Raw genomic sequence first — 23,947 nt, forward strand, 5'->3', positions numbered from 1 at the left:
ATAGGGCATGTTTCAGTCCTCCATTTCACTGGATGTGTGTATGTGTGTGTGCACAGGTTTGATTGCACATGGTTTTCTTTGTTTTGAATGTAGACACTCCATGAGTGAAAGCATCTAATCCAAGGTACTGAATGGGTGAGTCCCTGGACGTGAGTAGCTTCTGGGGACTATTGTCACCACAACACAACCCCTGCAGTGCAGTACTCACCTTGTGCTTGGGGGCCCTGTGCAATATTGGAGCCATCTGCCCCCGCCCCTTGGACTTGCAAGCATATGCCTGAATGATTTGGGTGTTCTTTAACCTCTTCCACAGGCTGAACTCAGTATCTGACAGAGTTTTAGGAGAGCCCAAGAATGGCCAGCTAACTTTCCTCTCCTCTGTGTATGACAAACTTGTGTTTTATGTGCTGGATTTACTAATGGATGTACATAGCACATGATTCCTTTTCCCACATATGTATACATGTATACGTACACAGACACATACACCCCCCCCCAAGTGCATCTCTGTGCACATTAATACTGTACATATCTGCAACAAAAGCAAGAAAAAGAAACCATGGGAAAAGTTGGGGTCTTCAGAAGGTCCTTCTCACAAGCCAGGGAGGGTAGTACTCTTCTGCCTTTCACTGCTTTCTACTGCCTATTCCAGTAGAGACAGATGCTAATCAAATGCAAACCGTCCCTTTGATTAAGACAGCTGTGAGGCTTCCACCTGATATTTCCCATTCCAGCAGTCATATATTTTTCATCTTCAGAATAGTAACTTGCAAGCCAATCAGCGATTCTCCTGCTATCTGCTTCCAAGTTTTAGGGCTCAAAATGCCACTGAATGGAAATCTGCACAATACTTGCTTTTAGAAATTCTGCTTCCTTTTTCATGCATACTAATACAGGCACACCCACTGCTTTTCCCTTTCAGACCCATACAAATTAACAGTCATTCACTTTTTTCATATGCATGCCTCAGAGACATAATTCACGAGCTCTTCTCTTTGCCATACAGCCAGATTCTGCTTTCGTACTCAAGCCATTCACATATCTGTTTCCTTAGTCACTCAGAGCACATAATTACTGGGGTACATACTGATTAGCTCTGTATCTCACACACATGCTCTTGGGATGCAAAAGAATTGTTGGCATTTAGAGGTGTAAAAATGCCAGAGAACACTCTGAGCTTTGCTTGCCTTCTGGCAGAGTTCATATCAAAATGCATGTTTTCTTCTATCCAAAGAGATAATTTAGGCAGCCAGATATTTTCCAAAAAGGCACATTCTGAAGATGGAATTACAGACTCCTCCTGAGGCTTAGCGGTCTTAGATTTCCTAAGTGGTGCTCAGTGTATGAGAGGGTCCAAAATAGACTAACTGAAAACAGCCTCCAGGGGTTTTTCCCACACTGAAATTGCCTGCCGCCTCTCTTAGGAAAAAGCTTTCCTCAGCCATTGACCTCAACAACAGGGAGATATAATGATTATCACTGCTTGGAAGCCAAAATGCTATCCTATAGAGAATTATTACATTGTAGTAGACATGATGAGGTTTTCATGCCTTTCTCTTGTTAAAGTGGGATAACCTCAGTTTTTGTTTTGGTTTTTTTTAACAACAGCTCAGTCAGTGCTTTTGGCATAGGTTTGATTTGGGGAGGAAAGCTATGTGGCCCAGTGTCTGTGTAGAATACAAATCCAGGTGGGCAGCCATGTTGGTCTGAAGCAGTAGAACAAATTTTGAGTCCAGTGGCACCTTTAAGACCAACAAAGGTTTATTCAAGGTATGAGCTTGTGTGTGCAGGCACACTTCCTCAGATACATTGAAATGGAAGTTACCCGTTCATACATATAGGCAGATGTAGACTATGGAAGGGAATATGATTCTTCCTTTACATTATCCTAGGCAAAGGGCTACACCACTATGGCTTTCTGTGGGTCAAATTAGACAGGATATGAGCAATCCCTGATGCGGATTTCCCACTTTTTTTTTTAAAGCTAATTAGTAGCCCCCTGCAACTGCAGAGAAGATCATGAATGGGGAAGGGGACAGTTAACCATTTCTTCCATGCTTCCAATGATTTAAATCGCTTGAGAGCCAGTTTGGTGTAGTGGTTAAGTGTGCGGACTCTAATCTGGGAGAACCGGGTTTGATTCCCCACTCCTCCACTTGCACCTGCTGATGTGACCTTGGGTCAGTCACAAGCTCTGGCACAGCTGTCCTTGGAAAAGAGCAGTTTGTGTCAGAGTTCTCTCAGCCCCACCCACCTCACAGGGTGTCTGTTGTGGGGAGGGGAAGGGAAAGGAGTTTGTAAGCCGCTCTGAGACACCTTTGGGTAGTGAAGGGCGGGGTATAAATCCAACCTCTTCTTCTTCTCCTTCTCCAAAGCTGCAATTAGCTCTGCAGGTATTGCACTGTACCTCTCCCCCCTCTCCAGAGTTAATTGTAGCTTGAGGGGGGATGGAAATCATGGAAGAAGCACGGTAGGTATGGGCTAAATGCCTCTTCCCTGTCTTCAGAGCAGCTGCATGGGGCTGCTTATTAGGTTGCTTTAAAAAAAAAAACACCTGTTGCTAAAAACTGATCATTCATTTAGTTAGTTTTGTTATGATCTTAGTTTTATATTATTTGCCTAATTTGGTGAGGTGGACACAGGGGTGACAGCCCTGCAGACAAAGTGAAGGTGCTCCAGAAGCACCTGGAGCTCTCTCCTTGTGCACTTTTTGCTGGGCAGAGTTTGAGCGATGAGGGGTGCACATGGTTGCTAGTTAGTCGTCCCGCAAGTGGGAAGTGCTGCAGATGGAGCAGAACAGATTCAGCTCTGGATGGCTGCATCTAGCTGGCATAACCTGGCTGTACCCTATGCTGTACTCTATGGAGAAGCAGTTGGACATGGAGGTTTGGCTCTTCCCTTCTCTGAACTCTCTTACAGCTGTGATAAGAATCTACATGTGGCTTAAGTTCAACTGCTTTCACACTCTTGTGGAGTTCAGCAAGGTTATCTCACTTTGTACCACATCGGTATCTAACACTTGTGGTTCTAATATTACATGATGGAGTTGAGAAGAGTGTTTAAACAGTTCATAAAATATGAATGGGCTGTCTTGGAAGGTGCCCTTGTGCTTCTCTAGGAGCAGCAGAAATAACTCTCTTTTTTCTTTGTGGTCTCCTGCTATGAATCCTTTTCTCTGGACATCTCCCAAATACTTGCACAGACAATCTCTCTGTCCTTTGTTATGTGCCAGGGCTTCGCTTACCAGAGTTTGGCCACTGTTCCTTTTTTAATCACTGGAGGAATAAATTAAAAAAACCAACAACTTAATATAAAGGATTTTCTTATTAGCAATTCAAAATTGCCTCAATTGTTGCATGAAGTTTTGACTTGCCTTATCAGGCCAGAAAGTGTTTTCTAAATAATAGTGTATTGTCCTGACTAACAAGCCACTGGACAGAGATCCTAAATTGCCATAGGACCTGATTATAAAGTGACACTCTTGCTACATCCATATTTCTAGTCAAGAGATCTGGACTTTTGCATGTCTGTGTCCAGACTTGGAGAGGAAAAGGTGGCAGGTGAATTTGGAGAGCAATCCTAAGCAGGTCTACTCAGACTTCAACTCAAGTCTGTTCCATGGGGCTTAGTCTCTGGAAAGTGTTATTAGGATTGCTCTGGTAGCTTGTGATCAGTGTGATTTATGCTGAGTTGCTTTACACTCAGATAGCATTAGGTAAATGATAGTTTCTAGATACATGGACAGGAAAATGCTACTCCTGTTAACTGGCAGCCTGATCTTTAGCTGCCACCACAAAAGCTGAAGTTGCTTCCTAACTTTAGAAAGTAGGGCGCACATATCCTGTGCTGCCTTCTCACTGTTACATAATGTGTGGGATGTAGGCCCTCCTCATTCAGGCCCTTCAGCCAGCCTAGTTGGGGCCCTTTCTACCAGTAGCCTGATGCCCCTCTCCAAGTTCTGCCCTCTCACTTCTTATTCCATAAAGCTGTTCGTTGAATGGAAAGAGCCAGATGCTGCAGTAGCAAAGTGTGCTACTCTGCCAGTGCGTTAGCTGGAGCTCGGTTCCTGCAGTGGTGTGAGCCTCTGCCCAAGCATTCCAAAATTTGGGCTGTACTTATGAAAGTCTTTTCACACCTATATGAAAGGTAATTCCAGATCATAAAGCAGAAACTGAGGCACGGTATAGTGACAGACAGTTTTGGTTTTTCCTGAACTAACTCAAAACCCATCTAGAAAGTTCCTTAGCTCAATATATGCATTGCTACAGAGTGCCCTATGGAGTGCTGTGAAAGAGAAGGTCGCCAAGCCAACTAAAACAGCAAGCAAGCAGGAGAAGAGGAAAGGTTTCATTGGCTCCTTATTAAGATACAGCAAAGACTGTGTGTCTGGCTTTGGAGTAACAGTAGGAACCAGTGCTTTATGCAGGGAAGGAGCTCTGCACCCCTGCAGTGATGAACAAAGAAATGGCATGCAGGAGACTCACACAAACAGCTGTAATCATGAAACCCTACCAGCATTCTGTTTCACATGGGCGAGCAGAGTTTAAAAGCTCCAGATGAGAGCAGACCTTCCACCCATTTTCTCCCAGACATTAATCTCGATCGCTCACATCTTGTTACGAAAAATAGTGACAGAGCTGTGTAGGTCACCAGAAATTAACTCAGAGGCTCTTTGAACAGAACAGAGCCCTGATGGCAACTGTACTGTTGCCATGGTCTCTCACTGTATAGACCCATTAAGCCAGAGAGCTTTTCCCTGTGGATAGCCCACTCAGACTACATGGACCTCAAGCAGGAAAGAGAAGCATCCATAAAGCCACCTCAGGGTGGCACTGACCATTCCCAGCCCTAGGCCAAATGAACCTTGTTAGACCAAGATGTGTCTTGAAAATGGTGATATAGATAGATATAGATAAATATATGTACACACACAAGAGATAACAGTATAATGATACAGAGAATGTACAATATGTTCACTAAGCAGACCAGACATAGAATGTCACTGTGATTGCTACAGGCAGCTATGGCTACCATCCAGGTAGAGGGACAGCCCCAGAAATTGCACCAAGTACAAGATGTCTCAAGGACTCTGTGCAATCAACATGAAAGTGCATGATCTTAAGATATGGGGGCCACTTGACCTTCGCAGCTCCTGCCAACATGTTTTGGGGGGCAGGTGGATCTGAGGAAGTGGATAAGTAAATGTGTTCTCACCATGACCCAGTGCATGACTTTATATGACCCAATGGCTAAAAGGCTAAAGTTAATTTCTGGCAAGAGATAAGGTAGCTCTGTCCACAGCATATTCCTTCTAATTTCCATACTCTGCCTCAGATTGCAAATTATGTGATATGGCCTGTGAGTACTTAATGATGAAGGAAAGGAACTCCACAGTTATCCAGTGGTGAATTAGCTGGAATTAAGCTCTGCATAAGATGTTTTCTTCTCTGTGTGTTTCCCTAGCCATCTATCTGGAGCAGCCCTGGCTTATTTATGTATGTACAAGAACAGAGTGGGAAACAATTTAGCCAGATCAATTTACATAGGAAATAATGTACAATGACTAAACGGTTTCAGTGGTCACTGTGGCTACCCTTAATTTCCCTTTCAGTAGAAATTTGATGTTCAGAAATCAGTCCCTAAGTGATTTGCCAAGATAACACATGGAATCTCAACAGAGCGGGAAACCACTTTGCTTTCTTTTCCAAGCCTAGCAAAGAAGAACTGAGAACTGTCAAGTCTTGAATAAAGGTTATTAGAGGGAAACCATGGCAGTGTACAGAAATGCTAGTGGGACCTCCTCCTAAGCACTGGAGTGTCTGGCAGAGGCTTCAGGAGTGGCCTGCTTCTGATTGATTTACAGCTATCACAGTCATGATTTATACATAGTCCTTGCTATGGGTTGGACATAACATGATTTTATTTATTTTTTATTTATTTGATTTATATCCTGCCCTCCCTGCCAAAGCAGGTTCAGGGCGGCTTACAGACCTAAGGGTATCATATAAACATTGAAACAATAAAACAAATTAAAATCATCAAGCGATTCATAAAGTGTTACATGTGTACGATGGCAGAATAACTGTCCTGAATAATCATACACAGTAGGGAATCTAGTCAGCAATAAATATATGACTGGTGTCCGGCTCCATAACATAATTCACTGACATAGACGCAGATGCACAAAAGCAGGCAGCCAAGGATGGATTGCAGGGCACAGGTTCCTCAATCAATGTTAGACTATTAGGTGTGGCACCTCAAGCAAATCTTGGTGGAAGAGCTCCGTCTTACAGGCCCTGCGGAATTGTAATAAATCCCGCAGGGCCCTGATGTCCTCAGGGAGCTTGTTCCACCAAAGTAGGGCTGCTACCAAGAACTCTGTAGCCCTAGTTGTAGCCAGTCTGGCATCTTTAGGGCTGCAGGGAACAAGGAGATTTTGTGACCCTGACCATAGTACCCTCTGGGGAATGTGTGGGGAAAGGCAGTCCCTCAGGTATGCAGGCCCCTGGCCATATGAAGCTTTATAGGTGAGAACCAGCACCTTGAAGCAAACTCGGTATGCTGTAGGTAACCAGTGCAGTGCTTTCAGCACAGGCTGAATGTGCTCCCTCGGAGGGAGACCCAGTAACAGCCTGGCTGCCGCATTCTGCACCAGCTGTAGCTTCCGAATTTGGGACAAGGGCAGCCCCATGTAGAGGGAATTACAGTAGTTCAGTCTCGAGGTGTCCACTGCATGGATCACTGTTGCCAAGTCACTGTGTTCAAGGAATCAGCCGAAGATGGTAAAAGGGTGACTTGGCCGTGGCTGCTACCTGGGCCTCCATCATTAAGGAGGCATCTGCAGCAATGGTGACAGAGCAGAGGCATGCCTTCACGTTTCTAGATACATGCATGACGCCAGTAATGCCATAAGCAGCACATGAGCTCAGATGCTACCCCTGGACTGAATGTTGCTTCTGGCATTGCCAGTGATCTAAGGATTGTGCCCCAGGACTGATACCATAGGGCACCCTGGGGAGCAGTCTTTGGGCTTGCACCCCAGTGCAGTGTCCACATTGCTCCTCCTAGCTCTAGAAACTTGCTACATTAACCAAGTATTGGACCCCTTTTCACCAGTTACAGTGAACTCCCATACAACCTGTGTACATTGTACACTGGATTTTTAAATGCATGTATTTGAGTGATATAGCCAAATAACTTTATTTATTAATTCATTTCCTTTATACACTGCCATTCTCCTCACTGGGGGCTTAAAGAGGCTTACTTTGTTCTCGTCTCCTCCATTTTACCCAAACAATGACCCTGTGAGGTAGGCTGGGCTGAGAGTTTGTGGCTGTCCCAGGGTCATCCAACAAACTAAAAGGGGATTTTCAGGGTTAAACCAATAGTGATCCACCAGAGAGAATCCTGGGTGGGCAGCACTGAGCAAGTCACATGCAGGATCCTCCTCCCAAGATCAGATGTATTCCTGTGGTGAGGGTGGGAGTTCTTATTTTATAGTGGAAGCTCTTGTGGCATAAAAATCCAGTTTTTCAATATCAGCCTTATAGGGGTGAGTCACTGCTTTTGGGGAATGTGGCACTCTCACTATCCCCAACCTGGCTCAGTCTCTGGCTGGGTAATATAGTTAGCATAATGATGAATCTACTATCCAGAATTTATGGGAACCAACACTACTTCATTGATCTGCGCAGAGATTGCTGATTTAATGGGCTTGTGCATTGTGACTGGGCCCATTGATCTATGAAGCATTCTGAAACCAGCATAGGATTTATGAGTTCCCTTTGAGTTTTAGCCAATGAAGAATCACTATAATGGCTAGATTTCACTTGGGATTGAACCATTGAAGTGTAAAGTTCTAAGAGACCATTATGTTTTACAGCTACATGTTCATCACTAGGCCCATGTAACTGAGGTGGACTCATTTTTTAAAAAGCCAAAACATCCATTGGCTTCCATGATGTGTGTATATGTGCGTGCATGTGCATGCATACTTGTTCTTTCACATTTGTCCCAGTTATTAATTTCCTGAAATATCCTGTGGGGCTGTAAACAAGAATATGAATTTATCTGTAGAATGTTGAATGTAAAAGCGGTCAGCCTGAGGAGGAAAGAGATTGTGGTGGTCAAATAGTGCCATAGCCAGAGTGGATTAAAATAAATTATTATTAATAATAAAGAAATCTGACTTTTCATTCAAATCCTGTTCTTTAGTTATCAGTGAACAAATTATTCCCACATGGCATATCATAGAGGGGTGTTGTTCAAGAGAAACAAAAGCATAAAACTCTTTGGGCTCATAGTTCTGTGTAAGTTTAATGGCTTTGTGGGCCTTAGTCCTTGCACATGTACAGAGAATGCCAACCAGAAATCCATCAGTTTCACAATGGCCCCTTTTCCTTTAGACAGATATAAATCCTGAAGCACAAAAGTCATGTAGATTGCATGCCGAAAAGTTTTGGAGAGTCCTTGTAGTTTGTATTAAGGCTCTATTTACTTCCAAACCAACGTTTTGATTATTATAGTATTCAAATAATGTATGAACTACCAGAGGATTTACATTAAATCAGTCTTTTCTTGGTGATTTAAATAATGATTTAAAGCATAGACATAAATCAGTCTACTGTATATATAGCCTTTCTCCATCTATTAATCAGTCAGAGCATGGATAGTTATCCTGTGATACTGGATTTTAATTCCTGCCTGTGTTGGCAAGCTAACATGTAAAGAAAAATGTACATGAATGAAGCTGGAGCACAAACACCCAGAGTCCCAGCTGGGTAACTGAGTCCTTCCTGTTTATTGTTAGTATCAGTGGAAGGTGTCAGACTTGCCTTTGGGATGCAACGGAAATCAAAACTTCCAATAAGTTTCAGTGCAATCAGTGACTTGGCAGACTTCAAACTTACCACTGGAAATAAAAAAGGGCATAATGAAAAGAAAAGAAAGCTGAGTCTCCTGGGTTGTTCAGTTCTTGCCTAAGCTGGGAACAAGCTGAAGTGATGATATTCCTGCAAGAATATAGAAGGTAGAGATAAGCACATTTCACCAACTCTGTTTCTTTTCATATTTGCTGATATTTTTACAATGGTTTTACTTCTCCACATTTCATTGTTGGCACTGTAGATTCAGTTGCATCTTGTATGCATATTCCATAGCAATGGTGGCGAACCTGTGGCACTCAGAGGCCTCTCTGTGGGCACGCGTGCCATCGCCCCAGCCAGGCCCAGACCATCATTAAAGTGTCAAATTCTCTGCCAAATAATTTTAAGTAAATGAAAGCATTTGGGATTGCTTTCCTTACTTTGTTTGGATCATCTTAAGTTAATGTATGAGTTGTTTTTTCTAAAGTAAAACCTCAGTATTCAGGTTAAATTGCCGTGTTGGCACTTCGCGATAAATAAGTGGGTTTTGGATCGCAGTTTGGGCACTCGGTCTCTAAAAGGTTTGCCATCACTGTTCTATAGTCTTTTATACACAGTCTGTATGGCATTTATTTGTGCATATACACACCCACACAATGTGTAATACTGATGTATTGACCTACATAGAATATTGAAAAATGCATAAACTTTATCAGGATGATTTGGTGCGAGGAAATAGAAAATGGCAGTCAACTAAGTTGTCATGGGTTTGATTTGCACAAGGGAGAAGTGAAATCAAAATGGAGGGACAAGAAATCCCTAATAAAAAGTCAAATACAGAAGACAGTCTTTGTTTACAGTCTCCTTGTTTTGTGAAAAAAATATTCACTGTCATCCAACTTTGGCTTTGAAACTAGCCAGACTGCCCAGTTTGATTTTCTTAGTAGACATAGGTTGGAAGCAGTGTTCCCTCTAAGATGAGTTAGTGTGAGCTAGCTTACAGTTTTTTAGCCTCCAGCTCACACATTTTTGTCTTAGCTCAGGAAGGATGGCTCCAGACCAAACTAATTCCTGCAGCAGCCAAAGCGTTCGCTCACAACTTTAATGCCAGCAGCTCACAAAGTAGAATTTTTGCTCACAAGACTCCACAGCTTAGAGGGAATATTGGTTGGAAGTACAACTGGAACTGAAAAGTAGGATCCATTCATTAAGAATATGATTTATTTAGGTAAGGATTTTGAATTCTGCACTGATGGAACATAGGACAAAGAAGACAAGGGCTATGTAAAATGTGCAACCATGATACCAGTCATACCTGTTGATCATGGCTATGTCTCTTCCTAGGTTTGCATCATCATTTCTTGTCATTTTTGTAGTGATTAAGAAAAGCAGGTGAGAAGGAGAAATGATGAAATTCATTTTAAAGTTCATTGCATTTCTATTTATATTTCTTTTTCTTCATCTACCATGGCCTGTTGACTCTGACCACTGAGATTATTTTTGCTTCTCTTCAGGTAATTGCCTTTGCCTCGCTTTTTTTCATCTTGGTATCTATCACAACATTTTGCCTGGAGACGCACGAAGCCTTCATCATAGATGTTAATGTGACTGAGACACTGGTGGTGGGCAACACAACAGAGGTCTTTGTGATGCAAAAGATGGAGACAGAGCCCATTCTTACTTACATTGAAGGAGTCTGTGTGCTTTGGTTCACTCTGGAGTTTCTAGTGCGCATCATGTGCTGCCCAGATAAATTGGTCTTCATTAAGAACCTTCTTAACATCATTGACTTTGTAGCCATCTTGCCCTTCTACTTGGAGGTGGGACTCAGTGGTCTGTCATCCAAGGCTGCACGGGATGTGCTGGGCTTCCTGCGAGTAGTTCGTTTTGTTCGGATCCTCCGAATCTTCAAGCTGACTCGCCACTTTGTGGGGCTTCGAGTGCTGGGTCATACACTCCGGGCCAGCACCAATGAATTCCTCCTGCTTATCATCTTCCTGGCTTTAGGGGTTTTGATCTTTGCCACCATGATCTATTATGCTGAAAGGATTGGAGCCAAACCATCTGACCCCAGTGGAAGTGAACACACACATTTTAAGAATATCCCCATTGGATTCTGGTGGGCAGTAGTGACAATGACAACATTGGGCTATGGTGACATGTACCCTAAAACCTGGTCAGGCATGCTGGTTGGTGCTCTTTGTGCCCTGGCTGGGGTCCTTACCATTGCCATGCCTGTCCCGGTAATTGTCAACAATTTTGGAATGTATTACTCATTGGCCATGGCCAAACAGAAGCTCCCAAAGAAGAAGAAGAAGCACATACCCCGTCCAGCACCACTGGACTCCCCAGCATACTGCAAGTCAGAGGACAATTCACCTCGCAACAGCATTCAGAGCTACAACAGCCCTCTGGCAGCAGCAACAGCAGCAGGGATGGGAGAGAGGAAAAGATCAGGTGAGATACAAGATTTCAGATGGAACCAAAGCTGGAGAAAGAGAAACTGATGGTAGGAATCTGGATGAACCTTAATGCCTTGTGGAAGTGTAAGGGCAGATTCTACATCATGGATGTCTCAGTGTTAAATCTTATATCACTGCTGTTACAGTGCAGAAACAGGTTGACTTAAACCCATTTTCTCAGTACATAGTTGTATTAAAAGTTCATGGTTCATTAAAAGTTTTTTATTCATGGATCAGGAGAACTGTAGCTGTCTAACCAAAGTCAGTGATTAGTTTTGCCAACCTCCAGGTGGTGGCTGAAGATCTCCCACAATTACAACTGAATTCCAGGTGACAGTTCTCCTGGAGGAAAATGGCCACTCTGGAAAGTGGACTCTGTACCCTATTGAAGTCCCTCCCCTCCCCAACCACATCCTCTTCAGCCTCCACCCCCCAAATCTTCAGGTGTTTCCCAGCTCGGAGCTGGCAACCCTATCAGTAAGCATAACAATATGGAAATCTCTTTCTAGCAACTAGAAGTTGAGTTGAGGTCTGCAAGATCCACCTGTGCATGTTCCATTAAAACCATAAAAGAAGAGGAACTTGTACAACTATTTCCCATAATAAGTGAAGCCACCCTCCTTGCAGTCTATTATTGCCTTACAGTGGCTTGCTGTGTCTAGGCTCTTTAAATGATGGACTTTCGTCTTAATATTGACCAATTGTTTGATCTTCCTGGCTGCCATGATTGTCTAAGGGGATCTTTGGCATTCCCAAGTCAGCCAGGCAGCCCCAGCCGTATATAGCTTGTTAAAGTAGAGGTTCATTTATGCAGGTGAGTTATTTCTGGTTGGTGCTGTTCCTTTTAACTCCAGCAATTGGTAGTTGTTAAGTGAAGTATATTTGCTGCGCAAGGCTGTGATATGACTCTCTAGGGTTTCTTACTGTAGGCTGTTGGCTAGTAATGGAAAGTGCTCTGAAGCCTCCATGGGAATCCTGAATATACAGCAATAGTACTTACAGGGGAAGAGAGATTTTGCTTCCTTTCTGCAAGAAGAGAGGAAAGAATCTTTGTTAAAGAGTTTTCCAGTAAATGACTCTTCAAAAGATGAGTAGGGTGTGATGTGAGTGTTAGATCATAACAAACGGCATTCTGACTGCATAAAATGTTGAAATTCAAGAAGAGCACCACTTGCCCTACTATGGCTGGATTAACAAGCAAAACTCTAAAGTATACTAGATCAGTTTTCTCAAGTATGTTGATGACCAAATTAAAGTTTCAAGCAGATATATCAAATAGGCTCAACAACAGTTCAACTGTAGCCATTTTCATTGCTACCCAAATGAAGGAAGCTGGCTGGGTGTCTCTTCTCCTAATAATAAAGAAGTTGGCCTCATTAGTGCTTATGAAAGCAACAAAACTTTATCTAAAGATAAAGTAGGAGTTCTGTATACTTAGCAGATTTCTTATAGATACAGGAAAAATACGACTTCATAAAGTAACCAAAATAAAGAGACCTCCTTCCCACTTACACAGAAAATGGCCTGATGAAGACTAAATATGCTCCAGGAGTTAACCTGTCCAAGCCGCTGAGAGTTTATTGAATAGTGGAGAAAGAGATGTTGAGAAGTGGAAAGGATTTCCAAATTGTGTCCCACCTCCCAATGCCTCAGAGCCCCAACTTGTCATTCTCTTTAATAGCAAACTTACAAGGCCTTTGCTGATCAGTAGGGCAGCAAAATAGATCCATCCATAAATATTGTAATGTTTTTTTATACTCAAATAAGTCTCCAGGTATGAAAAAATGTATTTTTTAAAAGGGGGGGAGGCTGTCCTAAGACACAAATATGCATTTCTCTCCAGGAGTCACACAATGGTGAGGGCAGTGGAATGTCAATTGAGGGCAGTGGGGAATAGGTTGGGAAATGAAAATGACAAGATCTTAACAGTTTGTAGTATCATAGAGCAGGGAATTAAGTACACAGGATATATGCTGTAAGCACACATCCCCAGAAATTAATGTCAGTACACTGTTAAAGACTTGGCCTCCTTAAAGGAAAAGAGTTGAGGGGAAGGGGTTATTAGTAGTTTAGGAACATTACTTTCTTCAATCCTAATTAATTCTCCCACCCAAGAACTCTTGCAATTGAGAAGGAGACCAAACTCTTATTCCCATATAGTACCCTGGACTCAGAGACGAAATTATTGAAATTGTGGGTTTAGGCATCCGTTAATCCAAGTCCCCCCTTGGCTTTCCCAGATGGTATTTCTGGTTAACTTATCCCCTCTCCTGTGCTGTATTGAGCAGGTTTTGGGCTATCAGTAGGGCACCACATTGGGGTCATCCATAGATAAGTTAGCGTTTCTGCATAGCTAGGGGACTATTTTAAAGAAGAAAATAAAGTCAAACCAAAAATATATTGACAAGGGCTGAATATGGCCATCAGCGTCCAGGAGTCTCAGAACACTAAGGGCAGCTGAACAACTGCTGAAGAAAAATAAAAGACTTAAGGACCTAGCCAAGCCCCTAAAGTACCATGGAGTACAGGATGAGTATTGTGAGGGCTGGGCGCCTCACTCTGATTTTCTTTTCCCTCAACCTAAGAAGCAAGGAATGTTTAATGGTTATGAAGCTAAAGTATTGGGATAGCACTAGAACTGGAGGGAAATATTTATTTATTAGTTGCATTTATATCCCGCCCTCCCCGCGAACAGGCTCAGGGCGGCTACCTTCCTTCAGGCCTAGTTAATTGCCATCCTACCCCTAAACACTTCCAGCTGTTAAGGAGATAGAACCTGTAAGAACTTTTTGGAATGGAGTAATGAAAATAGGGTTGCAGAATGTGTACTGTCAGGTGTGCAACCCCTAACCTCTAATATCCACCCCCCTCCATTTCCCATATAGTATAAGGAGGGGAAGATAAAAACAAAAATGTACTGCTCAGATTCAAAGCTCTATGACCAGCCTTTTTTTTCAGGATTAGGTGAGCAGGAGACTGCTGATCTAGCCCCAGAGCTCAGAGGTTTGGGGCAAGTTATTATTTTTTAAATCAAAACCAGAGGTCATTTCGGGGGGGAACGCGGGGGAACGCAGTTCCCCCGGGTGAGGTGCAGGGGGGCGGGGCACATGACGAAGCCCCCCCCCGCTTCCGGCCGCCCCGCTTCCGGCCCTCATTCAGCCAGGAGGAGGCAGGAGAAGAGGGAGGGTAAGTTGCTTCCTCCCCGCCTCTCCCCACCCCTGCCTGCCTGGGGCCAGGGAGGGCCTTGGTGGGGCTTCCTTGCACTCCCGCTGGCCTTGCAGGTCCACCGCCGGGCCCCTGATGTAAGGGGGTGTGGCATATGCTAATGAGTTATGCTAATGAGTTCCCCTAGCTCTTTTTCTACGAAATGACCCCTGATCAAAACCTTTATATCTTGTTTTCCCTGTACCAACTCGAGATCCCTGTAGCACAGTAGGGGAAGGGATCTCACAATTGCTTCATCCTTCTCTTCCTGCTCTGCCAAATAATTCCTCATGTTCCCTCTATTTGTGAGCTCTGATTTCAGTAGAAAGGTGAACCTGGAACAAGGCAATTAGTATTAACGCAGCTACCTGGACTTCTTGCTGAAACCAGCAGCAGGGAATCCAAGAACCATGATGCATGGTGATTGTTGTTTAAAAGACATGGACTGAGATGACTGTATGGAGTTATTTATCTATTTATTATTTATTTATTATATTCCATTTATAGCCCACCCTCTCTTGCACAGCAGGGCTGAGGGCAGGTAACACCAATGTTAAAAAAGACTATACATTAGTTATTAAAAACAATTATCACAACAGTAAATTAAAAAAATCAAATCAGATGGCACATACAGGCACAAGGTAGAATAACTTGTCCAAAGTGAGGTTGTGTAGCCAGTGTGTCAATGGGGGAGGCCAGTTCAGATGGAAACCTTGTTGCCTCAACCATGGGCCTGGCAAAACATTTCTGTCTTGCAGGTCCTGCAGAACTGCATTAAATTCTGCAGGGTCCAGATCTCGTCTGGGAGAGCATTCTACCAGGTCTGGTGAAAAAGCTCTGGCTTGGGTTGAAGCTAAACAAATACTTTTTGAGCCGAGGATCACCAGGAGATTATTACCCATTGACCGCAGTGCTGTTTGGGAAACATACCAGGAGAGACGGTCCCGTAAATAATGAGTGCTTTAGAGAAAGAGATCTGTTCTAGCACCCTAGTATCATCAGTGGAAATGAACATGATGTCAGCACTGCTATAGAACAGTGATTCTATGTCTAATGTTTGCCAGTTTGATGTAGTGGTTAAGTGTGCGGTCTCTAATTTGGGAGAACCGGGTTTGATTCCCCACTCCTCCACTTGCACCTGATGATGTGACCTTGGGTCAGTCACAACCTCTGGCACAGCTGTCCTTGAAAAAGAGCAGTTTGTGTCAGAGTTCTCTCAGCCCCACCCACCTCACAGGGTGTCTGTTGTGGGGAGGGGAAGGGAAAGGAGTTTGTAAGCCGCTCTGAGACTCCAAGTGAAGGGCGGGGTATAAATCCAATCTCTTCTCTTCTCTAATGTTACGTGGCTCAGAGAGTTACCAAGTAAACTGTTGGCTGTAAATTCCATCTGCTGTCGCCATTGTATCAGTGTTTTTCAGTAGACGCCCCTCCCCCTTTACAAACTTGTGGATTCAAAGGCAGATGCCTTCCACAGCACAGAAGGACCCACTTCCTTCCAGAAGTGTGCAATATTTGTTGGGTTCACCTTGGTGCAATGATAATGGAGTTAAGTGCAGAATCATAGCCTAAAAGATGAACATTTGACTTCAGTGTACTTTGGAAAGAGTCCAAAATTGTGGCCACACTCCCAGATTATGTAAACTGCTGTAGATCCATCAGAATCAACAAAGCACTGACCTTTTCCCTTCATACTGCAGTCACTTGAGACTGGTTTTCTCCAGATTCTTTTGCCTTCCTTGGGAACTGTTCCTTCAGGGAACTCTTCATTGCCCCATATCTGAGATTTAAATGGCTTGCTTTTCAGCCTGATCCATACCTGCAGCAGAACAAAGTGGCAGAATGCTGAGGTGGTAGAAAGGGTAGTACTACATCAGATTTCAGATAAAAGGTCACAATTACCCCATTTCTTATCCAGGGGTATGTCATCACACCCATACTCACCAGAGGTAAAGGGCACAGAACCAACCCAGCAGCATCCTGCAGACATCAGAATTTGGTCCTGCCAGCTGACATCAGAGCTGGGCCTGTCCAAGAGGTCAGTGGCACACCCAGTCCAGCAGGGCCAGATGAGGGAGGACGGAATGAGGCTGCTTGGGTCAACCGTGAACCTTGGTATGCCAGCATCAACTGGGTGTGGGGCACCCATTTAAGGGGGGGGGGGAGTGAAGAGTGACACAGGAGAGCAGCCTGGCCCTTGTCACACTTAATTGACAACAGCTCCTGCCTATTAACCCTGGCGAGGAGGTGAAGGCAGAGAAAATAATGGGTGGGTGTACCCCAGGGAGTCTTCCTGATAAGAGCCAGGGACTCACGAGCTCTCCTGCTAACTAACTGGCTACAGGGAAGGCAGTGGGGAGACAGAGAAGGGAAGACCTAGGGGACTGTAAATTTATTTCCCTTTCAAGTCTGAGGAGTGTCAAGGTCCCCATGAGGAGGCTCTGGAGGATGTGTTGGCCCTGTCTGACCCTGGCTAAAGGGTGGACTCTAAATCAATTATTCACTGAAAACTCCCATAAATCTTTTCTTTAGCCACATAGAATGTGACCCACCAATAAAATTAAAAACATATGCCTGGCATCTAGTAAAGTGAAAAATATCCTTCAAGATCACTGATTCTATTTGTCTCCACGCAATTCCTCAGCCAGCAAGATAAGTAATAGTGAAAGAGCTGAGGGAGGCTTCACTGGCCTCAAGATTCTTTGAGCCAGGCAGGGAATCTTTCCAGGAGCCTGCCACTGCTTTCCTGCATGTTTTATGTGTCCTAGTTATATTCCTGTTGTCAAAACAGGTGCTGAAATGTGTCATCTTCTTTCTCCTTCCAAAGATACCAAGCAGAATGGTGATGCCAACGTGGTGCTGTCAGATGAGGAGCAGCCCCTTTCGGCATCGCAGGAAGAGAAGCTGCCCATGAGGCGTTCAAGTACCAGGGACAAAAACAAGAAAGCAGGCACTTGCTTTCTTCTGAGTGCTGGAGATTTCTCTTGTGCTGGTGATGGTGGCATCCGGAAAGGTATGAGTGAGACCAATAGACATGCATCGCTGGAGAAAGGGGAGGTTGTGAATGAAGGAACAAGTGTATATGCCTGAGGCCAGCTGGGGCCATTTCCCAGTCACTGTTGTCTATTAAAAGTGAACTAAATGCTGCCTTTTTAAGCCTGCCATTCTTTTCCTGTCTGTAGTAGAGGAGCTAGCTTGGAACCTGGAGAAAGTACGGCTATGCCATTGCAACAGCAGCACCAGGGGAGTTACGTCTTCTCCATCACACACCTGCCTTAGTTTTGATGGTTGCCCTCCTCTCCCACTTGCCGGGACAAGCAGTGCTGTACTGCAAGTGAGGAAAGGGCTGCATGACAGGATTCGGAAGGGCAAGGAAAGGATAACTCACTGTTGCATTGTCTCCCATTGCCATGAGAGATTTACAGTGCAATCCTAAATAGAGCTGTACTTTTCTAAGCCCACTGACTCCAGTGGATTTAGAAAGGTGTAACTGCACCTGGATGGCGCTCCTGAGGATGCTACACAAGCATTCTCTGAGTTGCAACCAGACAGCCCTCACTGGAGGTATCCATGCAGCTCCCACAGGATTGCCGTTGTGTATCTTTCACACTAGAAGCAATACCCACTTCACACATACAAAGACTTAATCAGAAAAGAGTGTCAGAGTAGTCCTTGGGGCACCTTGTGCTTGCAAGCTTCTAGTTCATCTCCAGCTCTTCAGGCTGTGTGTCTGGGCTCTTTGGAAAAGATTGCCTGATAAGATGAAATAGGATTTTACTTCTCATTTATTTTATTTTTAGTTTACAAAAGTCACATCCTGTCTTTCTTCCCTCATCAGGACCACCAAGGTAGCTAACAGATCAAAAACATACATAATGAAAATGTATCTTGAAAGCCATTAAAACCAAATCAAAACATATAATTAAAACTGGAGCTAAAATACAAAAACATAAAATCAATAAAACATAGGGAAGGATAGATTTATTTATATATTTACTTATGTGGATATTTTTATCCCACTTTTCTCCTGCAGAGCAAGACTCAAAGTGTTTCACTAAAAATCACAATACAATAAAACATAGAAACAGCAGCCAGGAGGTGGGACTGAGCAACTGGACAGGTCCAGCCTCTGACAGAACAGTCTCCCTGGGCAAGCAGCACCTTCTTCTTTTGATCTTTGTAGAGCCTTGGAGGCTGTTGTCTTTTCATTTATTTAATTCCTTTTTTTTCTTTTGAGTATGTCTTCACTAGGTTCTTTTTGTTACTATTTCTTCACATTTTCTTTCACTTGGATTTAAGAACATAAGAACATAAGAGACGCCAATGTTGGATCAGGCCAAAGGCCCATCCAGTCCAACACTCTGTGTCACACAGTGGCCAGAAATACCAGTGCCATCAGGAGGTCCAGCAGTGGGGCCAGGACATTAGAAGCCCTCCCACTGTTGACCCCCCCCCAAGCACCAAGAAGACAGAGCATCACTTGCCCCAGAGCCCCTAGCTATACCTTGTGGCTAATAGCCACTGATGGACCTCTGCTCCATATGCTTATCTAATTCCCTTTTGAAGCCGTCCATGCTTGTAGCACCCACCACTTCCTGTGGCAGTGAATTCCATGTGTTAATCACTCTTTGGGTGAAGAAGTACTTCCTTTTATCCGTTCTAACCCGACCGCTCTGCAGTTTCATGGAGTGCCCACGAGTGTCTGGCTGTTCCTTGATTTGTGTCTGGCTGTTCCTTGATGTTGCTTTACTGCTTTTTGTGTACTTCCTGTCTCTGTACAGTTCCTCCACTTGGGCTTGCGACTGCAGGAAATTTATAAAAAGTACTGATTATACTCCTCCACACAGATTTTGCTAAAAGGCCAAAAAAAAGGAAAAAAAATAAAGGTACCTTGCAGCCTACATCTATGTGGAATTTGAGGCATTTGGTGCAATGTAAAGTTTTTTAAAAACCACCAAAAAGAAACAAAATGAGGTTTCTGTCAGTGAGGCTGGCTACCTGAGGGAATAGGTAGAATGCACATTATCAGCTTTCCAAAATGAACAAAAAAAGAACAAATGATAGTGGAGGCCAGATCAGACAACATGATGATATGAAGAGATGTTGGTATATACACAAATACAGGGGGCATTGTATGAAGGTTAGTATTTAAGCGTCTAGCCTGCATGCAAAATAAATAAATAAAAATCCAGGAGCATTAATTGGAACAATGCATGGTATAGGGCATGGACTGTACTTGCTGTGAACAATTCATTCAGGTACACATGAAAACAACTAGTGCACATGTGTACTTTGTCTCCTTAGTGACATCACCCCCATCTTTCCTCTGTGTCAACAATTAACAATGCTTCTGGTGTTTCCATCTGACAATCTAGCTAGTTACAGTTCTGCTTAAAACCGGTGGCACTCACTCTGTTGACTCACAGACAGCCACATTGACTTCCCTCTCAGGGATACTTGCGGTTTACCCATTCTGCTGTTGGCAGATGTTTCAAGATGAGAACCAACTGCCAACCACTTGCCCACTTTCCTGAAGCATGTGGCTGCCGCCACATTGGGGAATCGTACTAAGAAGAGCCACAGGTAGCATGTAAAACAGCCACATGTGAGTCCTGAGTCACTGAGTGTGTATCATTGATTTAAGTCCTTTCTTCTGGGTATGACTTTAACTCCAGAATCAGTCTAACAGTGCAGTCCTAAGTACAGTTGCACCTTTCTAAGTCCATTAAAGTCAATGAGTTTGACTCTGTTGAGGATGGCACCATAAATGTACTTACTTAGTTCCTGTCTATTTAACTTATTCATGACATCATCTTGCCTAGTTACCTTCTTCAGCTTTTATTCTCTTTGTGATTGCCATCCTGTTCTAACGTCATAATTTCCCCCCTGTGTCTTTCCATCAATTCTCTTTCAAGGCATTCAACAATGGAGTCATATTTTCCTTTGAATTACATATCTTGCTCAAATCTTTTGGAATGCAGAGTGGGTAAAGTCTGTTTTACACTTCCATGCATGGGAGAAGAAAAATATATCACTGTTTTATCAAAGTCTGCAGCTTGTGTCCCACGAGCAGTCAGCAGATGTACTGGAGTTCTTTTAAGAGAGTTTGGAAATCAAATAGGACTGAGTCATTTAGCGTGAACCAATGTGCCTCTTCTCTGCTGAGGGCCTTAGCTGCTTAATCCTGAAGCACTGCCAGTTCCACTTGCCATGCAAGGGCATGGCTGTGCTATGGGCAGGATCCAAAGGGACATGAAGCCAAAGCTTCCATGCCCATGCTGGGAGTCAACCTCCTTTCAAAAAGTATTGCAAACTTTCTAATTTAAGAGTTTTTCAGGTATGGATATTGAGAACAAAAGTCAGACAAACAAAGTGAGATAGAATATGATAGTTCATGTCCAGGTTAGACTGTTGACCTAACAAAAGCTTCTGGTATCTGAATGAATTCTATTGGTCACTTCATTTTACCTTATAAGCTAGTCCCCGGGTAACATGATTTTCAGAACTGGAACAGCGAAACACAACGCAGCCATATTGGGGTTAGGTAGGTCTCCTCTGGTTCCAAATGGACTCACATTATTGTCTTATTAACATCCTGGGCCATCTGATCAAACCAGGCGAAAGAAGGTATCTTGATAAAGAGCCTTAAAGGAAGTATATGTTTATGAGGGTGGACGCTTACAGGTAGATCTAGTTGCAAGGATCTGAAGTACTGTTTCAGTGCCCACTGGTTTAGATCTGCAGTTCATCCCATGTGGTCTCCATGGGGGATACCCCCCCCAAGAGCAAGTGGGGAAGTCTCAAGGGGAAAGGGTATGAGAACAAAGTTTGAGTCCCGTGGCACCTTTAAGACCAACAAAATTTAATCCTGGGTATAAACTTCCGTGTGCATGCGCACGTCTTCGGACAGGGCATGTATCTTGTTCAGGGCAATTCCTGTACATCTAGTTAAGTACTGTTAATGCTCAGCTGGGAGCATGGGAAGCTGCTATGCAAACAAGAACTATGAAAAGTAACAACTGGTTTAATGGGATGGTTTAATCCCATGCTTTAATGGGGTGGCAAGAGGAGCAGAAACAAATACAATGATGTTGTGATTTGGGACTGGCAGACCAGATGGGAACTAAAAGGTTCTTTGGGTAGGCTATATTGGATATAACAGTGCTGCTGTTGCTAGTGTAATACATTAATTTCTGTCATTTGGAAAGGCTCTGTTTGTGGCTGTGGTAGATCTACATATCCATGTTCCATGATAATGAGCAAACCATGCACTTGTGTGCATATGACACACATAGGCAGCAGTCACACACACTAAATGATCCGCTTTCAATCCACTTTCAATGCACTTTCCATCCGGATTTTGCCAGTTCACCCAGTTGGAAAGTGCACTGAAGTGGACTGAAAGTGGATTATTTTGTGCGTGTGTGTGTGTGTGTGTGTGTGTGTGTGTGTGAGACTGCTGCCTATGTGTGTCATATGCACACAAGTGCATGGTAAATCTGTAGGCTTGCATTGCTTGGTGTATAAACTAAATGCACAAATTCATACTTGTGAGCACCGGTCGTAAATACCATTTGAGAACACAGGGAAAGTCCAGAATTCAGGCCTATTTGTTTTAACAACTGTGCAGAGTTCTGTCAGGTGCAGCATCTCCCATCATCTCATGCACAACTATTAGAGGCACTGAAGCCTCGTACCTACTGACTGTGGCCCCCTGACACTTGAGCTAGATTATGTGTGTTTCATTGTATGTACATGGTTGTAGAAGTGAATAACTGATCGATAGGCTGCACAGCAGGCTTCATTTGTCCATGTGCACAGTTTTCCACAGTAAACAGATCACCGCACATCTTTGTAAATGTATGCTTCTGGTGCATTGAATACCACACATGGAGAACACTGACCCTCTGAAGTGTCATGATACCAAAGAATGATATCAGCTGCCTTTCTGATGGCACAGATTTCTTTACAAGCAGCCTTCACACAGTTCCTTGGCAACAAACAGACCCATTTTTAACCAATTAGAGTGACCTCAATCAGCACCTATGAGTACTGCATAAAAAGCAGCCTGACTAGCTAAGCTGAACTGACGGTAGTTGTTTGTTTCTTTAAAAGATCTGTTTGCCACACTTGCCAGTTGAAAGTGCCCCAGGCTGTTCACAACAGTCAATTAAAAATATAAACAATAAGCATTAAAGCAACCAAAGAATACAGTCTAATAGCAATGCATGAGCAGTCTCTAAAAGCAGCAAATAAAACTCAGGATAAAATTCTTAGGCAAAGACAGAGAGAAATAGTAATCAAAACATGAAATTTGCTGTACAGCAATGAAACCACCACCACCTCAGTAAATGTCTGTAGACTCAACAAAATATCTGGGTAAATAATAATGCTTGTAGCTGGCACCTAACTCTCAAGTTCAGTGCCAGGCAAACCACTGATGGAGGGCATTCTGTAGTCAAAGTGGCAGTCCAGAAAAGGCCCTGTCCATGGGCACCAGCCACCTGACCTCCAAAGATGGGAGCACACAGAGTAGGTCCTCTGTTGCAGATTTTATCTGATGGGCAGGCTCGAGTGCTTTACAGGGCAGAACCAGCACTTTGAATTGTGCTCACAGATGAACTGGCAACCAGTGTAGTGCTTTTAAAAGTGGCAGGAACTTTGTCTCTGTATCTTGGACCCGTCAACAAATTTGCCACGGCTTCCCAACCATTTGAAATTTCCAATTAGTCTTCCAAGACAGCTCCACATAGAGTGTATTACAGTAATATAACCTGACTGTTAGCAGAGCAAAATCTTCTCTCACCTCAGTTTCCAAAGTCCTTGTGTTGTGTGCTTCTGTGTTCTTGTAGGCTCTGTCTGTGTTTCACTTTCCTCTTGAAGGGGTTAACAGAGACAAAATGTTAATCAAGTCATGCCCCTGCCACATGGCAGGGAAAACACTGGCCGAAGTGCAGCTTTTAAAAGCCGCACCAAAAAAGAGACGCCGCGGCGGGATCCCACGATCTCCTGAGCCACGGCGCCGTTGCTCCCCAGCACAATCAGATGCCGGGGAGGAAGAGACGAGTGGGAGGGGTAGGCTGCCGAACTGCGCATGCTCGAGCATGCGCAGTACGGCCGGGGGCCGGGGATGCGCCGGCAAAAAGACGCGTGGGCGATCCCACGGCCGGCAGTGATGCGGCCTTTCGAACCTACCTAGGTGGTTCTTTTTTGCTGTGGGTTTTGGCCGGGAGGGTCGGATTGGGAACGGGCGCAGCACGATTCCCAGATGTTGCTGTGGGATCGCGCCCGTTTGCTGCGGCCCCGATCCGTCCCTCTCCCGGCCCAAAACGTCTCGTATGAACAGGGCATCAGTCTGATAAGGTTAAACTCTGCAGTAACACCACACTAGTACCTACAGCCCCCTTCTCATAGTGCATT

At 43.9% G+C, this 23,947-nt stretch overlaps 1 protein-coding gene across 1 annotated transcript in view; it reads left to right on the top strand.

Moving 5' to 3' along the window:
* KCNC4 (potassium channel, voltage gated Shaw related subfamily C, member 4) overlaps positions 1-23,947 on the top strand; it is a 47,095-nt gene that overhangs the window by 1,005 nt on the left and 22,143 nt on the right. Inside the window, exons 2-3 of the mRNA XM_015406557.1 lie at positions 10,379-11,321; positions 17,355-17,540. Coding sequence (XP_015262043.1) covers positions 10,379-11,321; positions 17,355-17,540 — 1,129 coding nt within the window. The remainder of the gene's footprint in view (positions 1-10,378; positions 11,322-17,354; positions 17,541-23,947) is intronic.

This window comes from Gekko japonicus, unplaced genomic scaffold (assembly GCF_001447785.1).
Source record: "Gekko japonicus isolate JY-2015 unplaced genomic scaffold, Gekko_japonicus_V1.1 scaffold115, whole genome shotgun sequence".
Classification (NCBI taxonomy): domain Eukaryota; kingdom Metazoa; phylum Chordata; class Lepidosauria; order Squamata; family Gekkonidae; genus Gekko; species Gekko japonicus.